The sequence below is a fragment of the Empidonax traillii genome, unplaced genomic scaffold, assembly GCF_003031625.1.
Source record: "Empidonax traillii isolate 1590-97213 ecotype Southwest subspecies unplaced genomic scaffold, ASM303162v1 scaffold458:size851334, whole genome shotgun sequence".
NCBI classification, from domain to species: Eukaryota; Metazoa; Chordata; class Aves; order Passeriformes; family Tyrannidae; genus Empidonax; species Empidonax traillii.
This window is the reverse complement of record NW_020955651.1, coordinates 840,025-851,491: the sequence shown is the minus strand read 5'-3', so window position 1 is coordinate 851,491 and position 11,467 is coordinate 840,025. Positions and strand designations below refer to the sequence as shown.

Here is an 11,467-nt window from a genome sequence, read left to right as displayed (position 1 = left end):
AAAAACCATTCCTGGGATGTGTTTTTATTAAACAAACATACATTCAACCACCAAAGAAAATCTCCAGACCAAATAAATTCCAATGATTTGCGGAAGAATCTTTGAACTCAGTATGTAATGTGGAAAAGGTTATGAATGGAAGATAATGCTGCATTTTTGCATCTGATCCTTATACTAAAGCTTCTATTAAGGATATTTTACTGTGGTCATAAGATAGTTAAAGAAAAAGGCAGAAAAATGAATGAGTCACTTGGCTGAAGAAGCCCAGCAGCATTGAGGTCTGAGTGCTATGTGTTAGCTCATGTCTAGCAGTATAAAATAAGTTGGAAAACAAAAGATTGTTTGCAATTTGTTTTACAATCTAAAATGTTTTCCCTCTAAAATACAAAAATTACTGTACAAGCCTATGGCTTATAAACTTTCTCAGGTTTGTGAAATATCATTCAGTCATCCTCCAGGAATAACAGATGGGTTGTCCTTGTACGAAATATGGTGTCCACCTGCACTTCATTAGAGAGCTGCATTTTTGTACATGCGACACCACAAGATCACCATGATGACATAGCAGCTTCAGAGAACAGCGTGACTAGGGCTTTTTTTCTTTTCCCCTCTTGTAACACAGAGGATCTGGCAGACTTTTACCTCCTGACACTGTTTAGAGCATATATTGGTCAATACAGTCCCTTATTGCATCTGCTCTGGGAATTAAGGAAAGCAGCTTCGAGGCAGTAAGGTAAGTGCTGCTGCATGTTTTTACTGTAATGTTCAGCTATTTAAATGTAGCTGCAATGGGAACAAGAAAACATGACAGGATAAGTTTGCCAATTTGTAAACTGAGCACAAATCAGCAGTTGCTTAGTGAATTCGCTTTCTTGGTTTCCTTAAAACAGCTTCACATATTTTGTAGATCAGTGTTGCATCTTTTTGCAGTCTGTTTCATTCTATTTCAGAACAAGAGTTGATATACAGTGCAAAGAAATTTTTAAGAGTACTCACTGTATATTTTTTCATTCATAATCTGTAAGTAAAAGCTCCATAAACTCCATTTGTTAAAACAATTTGCTTAATTCTACAAAAAAGCATGGTATCCTGATATTTAAATAATTAATCATATAAACAATGAGAGGAAAACTATAGGTATTTTGAATTTTTTAGTTAATTTTAAGGCAAATTTTAACTATACTGTTGAAACTTTAAAAAAATATAATATTTTCCAAACTGTGTAACAAATTATGCTACAGAATTAAAGCTGATTGACTTATAATTTTATATTTATTTTGTTTCACAACAACTTTACAATTAAGGTAGTGTAGAAAAGATCAAAAATAGTTTATAGTATGTCTACTCTAATTTAGTGAGCATTTTTCCAACATCGTGGATTTACATTTAGTATGATTTGACAGATTTCCTGAGCTGCTTCACAAATATTTTCACAGGTATTTTACAATATAACTGCTTAGAACAAACACAGGCAATTATTTCAAGCATGCTTATGTTGTAAGATAAGTGTCTAAGAATGCATTCTGATTTTATCTTTTGGATTCATGTTATTCAGTGCAACAAACAAGCATGTGTACATGATCTATTAACATAATTCTGACAGACAAATTTTTAGATACTTGAATGAGAAATTCATTAATAAAACAAGTCAAAAACACTATTTATGTACTTTTTTATTTTATACCACAAACATGCTCATATGCCCTTGAATCACAGAAATGTAACATACATTCTAAAATGTTGTTGATAAATTAATTCAAAACACTTGTTATTTTAATCACTTCCAGGGATCTTTAGAACAGTTAAAATTTGTTCACTATTTAAAGAACTGTCAGACTATGATATCAATAATGAAACTTAACATTACAAACAAAATTCGAAACTAGGAGAGCAATAGAATTTGAATTTACAGTGTCATTTTATCTTTAAGGCTATAAAATTACGTAGATGTGTAAAAAATACCACTGTAAGGTCAAAGAATGTAGTCCTAGAAGTTCACTACACTTTCTTTTATACTTTGAATACAGAAGCATTTTGTATTCCTTCCTTAATGTTTAGTACCTGAATAGGACCAAATTATGACCTGAATTATGTTACTGCAGTCTTTGCTTTCATGCCAGCTGTACTTGTTGATACCAACAGGGGAATGAAGGTTGAGTTTGAATGTTCTCATGCAGTAATGAAGAACAGATAAAGGAAATTACACTGATATCCTGGGATTTGTTATGGGGTAAATGTGATGGGACCAACAGTATGGAAAAAATATGCAATCATATTCCTTATTTAGGGGCTAGCTTACTCTGCTGGAAGATTGCCCAGATCTGAGATCAGTATCTGATGGTCTGTTTGTAGGCTTCACATACTTTCTGAAATTACTTGAGAACAAAAAGGTTTTAAGGATTTTCCTAATCCTCTCTCTCTCTGAACAGTAGCTGAGTACATGGAACCTTATCTTTTACTGGTGAAAATCAAAGCAAACTCATTGACTTTATTGATTCTCAACCTACTTTACCAGTAAAATATCTATCTAGGTAGTAAGAAATATAAGCAAGATACTAATCTTCACAAATTAATCAGCAACTTGTGGAGTACTTAATGACAAATATATGGCCTTAAAAATTAAGGTGAGGCCATTCATATTGAATCACAGCAAAATATCCCCAAGCATGTTTAATGTCCCTTTGCTGTATGTGAACTGTAAGTCTATGTGAAGCCAGTGTTTCATTGTTTGATTGATTTAGAATGGACACACAATGTAATCAACATATTTGTTATATAGAGAATTTTTAAGAACATTTTCCCTATCTAAAAGTCAGTTGATTCAGATTCAGTGTAGATTCATATTTGATAGAGTATCCTTCTGCATACATATGCAATATGGGTTGTTTGGTATGTCCAAGATATTATGCTATATATTTCTATTAATTTGTTCTTTAGGCAAGTATAAAACTTAGTGGACCATGCTTTATTGCACACATTCCATGAGAAAAAGGTATTGCAAGCTATACATATCTTAAAAACATACAATACAGCAGATCATTACTTTCAGTTTGTAACTTCCCTGTCTCTTTCAAACTTAAGTCAAATAATCACATGTTTAGATATGAGGCAATTCAGTACGTTAGGAATGCTCAAAAGAATTTAAATGGTGGAACTGCTTCTGAGCATGGCCTTCAGCAAAATTGAAGTTCTTCTGTGTTAAGTTTGAAAAACCTGGGCTTTATCATCTTTCTAGAGACTTAATGAATGCAGAAAGATGTAAAGAATATTTTACTTATAACAACAGAATGGTCTGCAGTTTTGCATTACAAAGGTAGATTATAATAAGACAGAGGCAGTACACTTATAGTAGCAACAATGTAATACTAACAAACCAATATTTTTTCTTAATTTATAGCTTTAAACAAGAAGCCTCATTATCTTAAAATTATAATTAGTTTTTAATTATAATAATTTAAAATATAATTATATTTTAATTATAATAATAAAATTATAATTTGTGTGGTAAAATTTTGAATATTGCTGAAAGAGACAAAAAATTAAAGTTGTAACTTTTTTATTCCTTTTCACCATACAGGGACAAGACATTAGAAAGATGACTTTAGACTCCCTACCTGTCTTACTGTTACTGATTAGTGGCATTTTTTGCCAGTATGACTATGGTCCTGGAGATGATTATGGTTATGATCCTTTTGGGCCATCTGCAGCAGTCTGTGCCCCAGAATGTAATTGTCCTTTAAGCTACCCATCTGCCATGTATTGTGACAATCTTAAGCTGAAAACCATTCCGATTGTACCAAGTGGAATAAAATACCTTTATCTTCGAAACAATATGATTGAAGGAATTGAGGAGAATACGTTCGATAATGTAACAGACCTACAGTGGCTGATCCTAGATCACAACCATTTGGAAAATTCAAAAATTAAGGGAAGAGTCTTCTCTAAACTAAAGAATCTGAAGAAACTTCACATTAACTACAACAATTTGACTGAAGCTGTTGGACCACTCCCCAAAACTCTAGATGACCTGCAGCTAAGTCACAACAAGATCACAAAAGTCAACCCTGGTGCACTTGAGGGGCTGATGAATCTGACTGTCATTCATCTCCAGAACAACCAGCTGAAAGCAGATTCCATTTCTGGGGCTTTTAAAGGCCTGAATTCACTTTTGTATCTTGACTTAAGCTTCAATCAACTTACAAAGCTACCGACAGGACTGCCTCACTCCTTACTCATGCTGTATTTTGATAATAATCAGATTTCCAATGTTCCTGATGAGTACTTCCAAGGTTTCAAAACCCTGCAATATTTGCGTTTATCCCACAATAAATTAACAGATTCTGGAATACCAGGTAATGTCTTCAATATCACATCACTGGTTGAGTTGGATCTCTCCTTCAATCAACTGAAGAGCATTCCAATTGTCAGTGAGAACCTCGAAAACTTCTACCTCCAAGTCAACAAAATTAACAGTGAGTTAAATTTGCACATTTTCATTAATGTTAACCACAGACTAGACACTGATGGTCAAGTATCTGAAATGATAGATGAACTGCTTTGAAAGAAATGGTACTAGTTAGACTGTTAACACATTGACATTTATCTGACTGTTACCCATGTTAATGTTAAAAGACAGACATTTATCTAATAGCAACTCAAAATATCCTTAAAGAGACAAATTTCTGTTTTCATACTAAAGTGGAAATTATTGCTTAAATTTTAATCTCACGTAAATCGTAGTAACTACATAGAAGCCAATGGAGTTTTCCTTTACAACTGAGGAAAAATCTGCACAAAGTTTGATAAGTGCAAAAGATGTTCAGAATTCTTAAATCAACAAGAAGAGACAAATGTCAGCTAAGGCTATGCATAACCTTTCAGGAAGCTGATAGGGAAAGTGCTGGAGGGATGGGAGACAGAGAAAACAATAAATTCATAAGGTATCAGGTACAAGACATAGTGAAAAAGATACAACAAAGAAACTGCCTTACTTTCCTTCCTTGTCTCCTGCAGTATCCCTCCAAACCTATCTTGAAATCCAAAGAGCTGTCCCTGGTCTTTCTTTTCATTCCCATTTCACACATCATATGATCAAGTGGCAAGCTTGTCTCCATTTGCTAATGATTTGGAAAAGTGTTCCTTCTGAAGTCAATTAACGTCACACTTTGCATGAGATTACAGAGGTTTCTACTAAGGCAGGGCTTTTACAAGGCTGTCCTATTCCTGGGTCCACAAGGAGGTGTTGCAGACCCGGAGAGATCTCGTCATTATGTCAGAAGCTCTCTATCTGCAAACCTGCCAGTGGTGATCCTCGATGGAGAGGGAGATCTGTCCAACATACCAGCTTTTGTATAAAGCTTTTGCAATACTTTATATTTACCATATTTCACATTTTCCTCAATGTTATGGTGGTTTTCTTTTCTAGCGCATCTCAGTTCCTTGTCTTGATGAAAGAAAACAATGAGTTAATACTTCCTACCTAAGGCACTGCAGCAACCTGTGGAACTCCACCTGATACTCTGTCACTCCTAAAACAGTTAACAATGATGATTTTAGTTTCTCATGAGATATATGAGTTAATTTTCCCTACTTAAAAAAACTGTTCTGAGCCTTCTGCAAGATACGGATGTACTAAGCTTGCCTGGTTTTCACATTTCCAGGGACCTTCAAGTCAAGGACTACAACAGCAATTTAACTTTGCAAGGAAAGCTATACTGCCAGGGGGATGGTGTGAGAAGTGGTTGTGCACCAGTTACTGCTGCACTGTCATTGTTATCTTATGGACTGATGCAAGAAAATTCTGATTTACTTTATGTTTTTTTTTTCTTTACCATAAAATATAACAGACTTCAATAATCAATTTTCTTGACCATCTAATTTCACAAGCATGGTACTGAGTTCCCTAAGATGTTGATTGAGGATGTGGGATAAAAATTAGTGTGAAATTATCATTATGGTTTTTAATTACAGTATTTAATGAAGTACAGGATACAGTCCAATCAAAGCCTTTGGATTTCACTATTCACTACACCTAACCTACAGCTGTGAGTGCTTAGTCTTCTGGAAAATTGAGTTGATCGATCTTTAAGCCTTAAACAAATGACTACTTTCTTTGTTTAATAAATTATTATAATTTGCCAGTGATTTGTGTAAGGATGATCATAAAAAAGGCCAGCTTCCTTTCCATACATGGCCCATGGTACACATATGCTGTGAAACACGTTTGTATAAGGAGTAATGATAATTCCTCCTAAAATGCACAAAAGGTATAATCTTTCAGATTACCCATACATAGTTCAAAGTTTACGTTAAACTGAAACCTAACACAGATATATTTCTCCATAGTTCCTAATTTGTTAGGGTTCCCTTTTTCTCAGGTACCTTAGGGCTAGAATCAACATTTATATTTGTCTAGGTGTAATCAGTTCCAACTTTTTTGATATTACCAGAAAGAAATATTTGTCTAAATTACTGTCCATGAGTTTCACCATGAACTTCCTACAATCATATGGACTGGTATACATAAAAAAAAAAATCTGTTTGAGAAATACCTTCAAGTGACTGAGTTATTTGAACAAGAGCTGAGAGCTATAGACATTAAAATTGTGTAGCAGAATTGACTTCAGTGTGTTCTGTCATCTTTGTGTTGCAAGAAGCACCGTGTAAAGTAGATGACAAACTAAAGAAGACAAATTCAAAGTAACTCCTCTGATCTCTAACTAATAAATTGAAGCACATCCATTATATTGAATGTAAGTGTCACATATATATTTCATCTAGTGTACTTGATGCTACTTAGACCTCCAAGCTAGCATAGGACCATGGAAGATTCATAAAATCCTTTGCTTTCTCCATACCTCAAACCTAACAGCAGTGGTTATCTACCATGCTTTAAGATGCCATTATTATTATATAGACACATTGTGCATGCACACAAGCAGACTCACACACCCTTTGAGGATGGAAAAATTTGAGAATCAAAGAGGTTCAGTGATACAAGAAGGTCCAAAGATGGACTTCTCCATATTTCATTTGTACCTGTAAAGACTAAGGAGGGAATTGTTGCTCCCACATGAAACCTCAGCAAGCAGATGCTATGTATATGGAGTATAAAAAGTGTGAAAATGTTCCAGAGGATAGGTAAGGGGAGCTATATATTCTGCTCCAGTCCTTTAACTGGATCAGGACCAGTACCACAATTGCACTTATTATAAACAGAGTCGGTTGTGGAGGTGCTTGATGGTCCTTTTTGCGGCTCACTCAATCAAACAATCACCTGCTCCTACTTACATTTTTTTTCTCCCACACATTTCAGGTAGTATGTTAGAATATCAGAATTTCTTATGACAACAAACACTTTTGGTGAGAACATAATTGTTCAGATACAAATCCAATTTTCATCCAACCCTTCTTATTCTCTCAGTGTCCATTTTATGCAGGAATTCTGTGTTGGGAAAATATCTGGGAAAAGTTCCAGGTACACTGCCCCTGATCTTGGTTATAAATTCAGGAAGACATTTTAACACCTGCAACATGAATAAATGTAACAAAGGAGGAAGTAAGCTACTGAGATATTTTATACAACAGTGCTCTGATCTCACTGATTGCAGTTCCCATTCAGATCATACAGGTAACAGCACATCAAGTGCACTCACAAGACCCTCTTATCTTATTTTCTGCTAGTGAAGACTGCAATTAAAACCTAAACATTTTTAATACACTTCTAACAACTGACAATTATATGAACTGGATAAAAAATTAATACCCAAATTCAAACAGTGGAGCAAAATCCCACTGAAGTCCATGACAGAGTTCCTTTGACTTCTTTGAGTACTAGATCCTTGTCCATTTCCATGTAGTTTCAGGATCATAAATAGTCAACACAGACGAGTATTTTGGTAATAGTTAGATTTTGTGGTTTATAGGTATGAAGTTAATGTCCTTTGAGTAGTTAAACACCTACCCAACTTGCATAAGCATAAGTTCTTTGCAATCAAACATTAGTATATATGCTCAAAAGTAACAATATGGAACAAAAAAACCCAACCAAGTAAGTAAATTTGTAAAGTTTTTTAATATCTGCCTTTAACAAAAATATACTTACTATGTCATTCCTGAACGTGAAGAAAAAATCTGTATTAGAACTCATGTTTATTTTAAACTTTATAAATTAAACCCAAACTCTCTGTAGAGAACTGGATCTAAATAGCTAACAGTATAGACAAGAAAATGAGTTAAAAGTTTCAGGAACTTGGGTTTCCATTCAGTAAAGTTCCACACAGAAATAATCCTATAAACATCTCTCAGATTATATGATCTTTAGTCACAAGAATCACCAGTTCATTTCTGCTGGTATATTCTGAATCAGAAGAGTATCAGAATTGTTCTGAGGTCTTAAAATTTTACTATATTATGATGCGGATTGTTCAAAAGAGGTTATTCATCTCTTACCCTTCCAAAAGAAGGCTGCACACTAAACAAAATATAAGAAACTGTTTTGATTTGCTTTAATCAAATTGGTGATCATGATATTTGAATTATAAATCCTTAATCCCTACTCAAAACAATTTATTTTATGAAAGACGCATGAGTCTTTATCCATTCTTAACATCATATCTCTGTTCAAAAATTTACCTAAGCTCTCATGCTTTAAAGAGCTGCCTGTATATTTGTACTTAGTTTGCAAAAGCCCAGATTCATCAGTGACAAAAGATTATTGTAATGCCAGCTCTGGAAGAATACAATGTTAATCCAGAATTTAATGTGGAGGTATGAAAGCTACTTTCTTCACTTCCTGTAGAACTACAACATGAAATAGGTCATCACATTTTCTTAGATGAGTTAAATAGCCATGTAGAAAAGAAACATAATGCGGTGTTTTCAAAAGTCCATGAATTACATATGATTGGTAGTTAAAATGGCATCCAATGTTGAGAATGCTAACTTGATTTCTCAGACATTATGAGAGCTAGTCTTTTGCAACTTAGAAGCAACTGAAAATGTGAAATCTGTCTGCATAGTGATATACAGGCTCATTGAAGGAGTCCCTTCGTCCCTTTAAAATATTTTCTGTGTGAATTGGCCAGATGTCAGTGACCTGAAGAGGAACCAGTCTCTCAGACTGCTTCTTTACTAGTCATGGAGCTTTTCATTAGACTAATTATCTGTCTGACTCAAAGGAAACACAGGTGAGAATGAAAGACCAGTTTTTCAGAATTGCACAATATGGTTTGGAGGGGACATCAGATTTACTCACACACATTCTCTCGTGAGGCTAGGTCTTTACATGAAAGAGACCTATAATATGTGTATGTCTGTCCTTATATATACTGAGCACAGAACTTCAGTGATTCATCTAATTTCTAGCTTATAGTTAATATTGATCAGAGTTTACAAGACAGATTTCTATTCAAGATCTGTTTGGTGTTATATGAACCAAACAATACTTCAACTGACTAGAGATGATATATATAATGATATATAAATTATAATATATATAAATATTTTATAAGCATTTTTTACATTAAAACTCATCTTTTAATCCTGATTTGGAAAAGTTCAATGACACAATTTAGATGTAAAGTTCTTTTCCAACCCTAGACCCAAATTTCATTTTGAAAGCCGCAAATCAAAATGGCACATGTAAAATACATACAGAATACAGATACACTTATTGGACTGCCTGTTCTTAAGAGTAAGGTAACCATATCATGGTTTCAGTTTTTTCAGAAACTTTTTACTTCCTTCAATATCTTACGTAATATTGTTTTACCCTTCCATCATAATGTACCCAGCATGACTGATTCTTCCCTCTACATCTCCAGTTTTACTGGAGAGTCATTTTTCCTTTCATCTAAATGCCAGATTAGACTTCTATATCAACTCTGAAGTATGACAGTCAAATGGGTACCTGGAGCACTTGGCACTTGAAAAACTCAGTTTTGAAATTCTGAACCTCTCACAGCTAATGCAATGAACCTCTCCTAACACAAGTCTGTCAAGTTCCAGTAAACTCATGGGGATGTGCATCACTGTATATGCAAAATATTAAAAATAGTATAATAAATGAAGGGCAAAATTCCCAACTAAAATTTAAAAAATCAGAAAAAAATGACTTTATCCTACTTGTACTAATTATCCATGTTTTCTCTTGTTCCTGTTCTCTTTGTTTCAGAGTTCCCACTGAGCAGCTTCTGTAAGGTAGTTGGACCAACAACCTATTCCAAGATCACACATTTGCGCCTGGATGGAAACAATCTCACTCGGGCTGACCTGCCACAGGAGATGTACAACTGCCTTCGGGTGGCTGCTGAGATTTCACTGGAGTGAGATACCTGCGATTATCCAATTCCCTTCTAAGGGCCATAACTACAGGAATAACACACCATGATAGTGCTTTAAAATTAAGATATGCCTTAAAAGAAGTGTCAATCTGCATATTATCCATTCTGTTTGTTAATATTTAGCATGCACTTGGTGACCTTAAGGAAATGTGTGCTTATTTTTACAAATGTTTGTATTTAGAAAGCACAAGAAGGACCAGATATAGTGCAAAATATGCTTTCATCTGGCTAGATGAGTGAAAATCACTCAGAGAAATCTGTGTCCATGCATGCAGTACATGTGAGCTGGTTCCAGACTTACATGGAGGTCATGTGAGTTTCATCATGGGTTATACTGAAAACTATGGGCTGGCCTGTGTAAATACAAGATTCCTCTCCAATGTTATTAATTGTCATACCTTTTATATGTCGTTATCAATGATAAGGGAAAAAATGATTTAACAATCCAAGAAAATTTAAAATGTATGAAAATATGTTTTCAGAGCCTATGACATTATTAAATTAATAGAATATATGAAAGACAACCAGAAAAAAAACAAAACAAAACAAAACCAAAAAAACAACAAAACAACACAGGTTAAAAAATTGTTTATCTTTTTTTGTCATAATTCCATTTAACTTTCATGGTAAGATTATTATCCTTTACTGGTATAGTTTTTATTTCCAAATAAATCATATATATAAATATTTTTATTCAATTAATTGCATGCTACTCTTAACCAGTTTGTAGGAAATAAAACATATCAAATAGTGTTCTTGTGTCCATATCATTGTCAACTATGTTTCTTTCTTTTATACAATGAAAAAAAATCAGGTTGAGACAAGGTAATCTAAGCTATTCCATTATTTTTAAAATTTATTGTAAGGTAAAATAAACTGTTTTCTCTCCTTTGAAGTTTCAATATGTTTGTAAATGTAATTTAACATGCTCCACTGCATTTGTGTTGGCTAGTAAGTTGATGCCTTACAAAGTTTGCAGTATGGGCATCATGGCACTATGAAAAAATACAAATTAATGTTTCAGTACAGTCAAAAGAACAATGAAATTTCTCAGAAACCACAGACAGTGAGTAAAATGCAGCTACACATGGTAGAGACATGGTAGTATATTCTACCCAGGAATG

At 34.0% G+C, this 11,467-nt stretch overlaps 1 protein-coding gene across 1 annotated transcript; it reads left to right on the top strand.

Annotated features, from left to right (window-relative positions):
* Nucleotides 1–330: 330 nt before the first annotated feature.
* On the top strand, nucleotides 331–10,825 carry LUM (lumican). Its single transcript, XM_027895354.1, has 3 exons — nucleotides 331–733; nucleotides 3,578–4,472; nucleotides 10,175–10,825. The coding sequence occupies exons 2-3, from the start codon at nucleotides 3,596–3,598 to the stop codon at nucleotides 10,327–10,329; spliced, it is 1,032 nt and encodes a 343-aa protein (XP_027751155.1). The 5' UTR covers nucleotides 331–733; nucleotides 3,578–3,595; the 3' UTR covers nucleotides 10,330–10,825.
* Nucleotides 10,826–11,467: the final 642 nt, after the last annotated feature.

What these genes read in the sequence shown, in the direction of transcription:
- LUM (XM_027895354.1), top strand. Translation starts at nt 3,596, where the DNA reads ATGACTTTAGACTCCCTACCTGTCTTACTGTTACTGATTAGTGGCATT. An exon ending in CCAAGTCAACAAAATTAACA is followed by an intron (nt 4,473 to 10,174) that starts GTGAGTTAAATT and finishes TCTTTGTTTCAG; the next exon opens with AGTTCCCACTGAGCAGCTTC.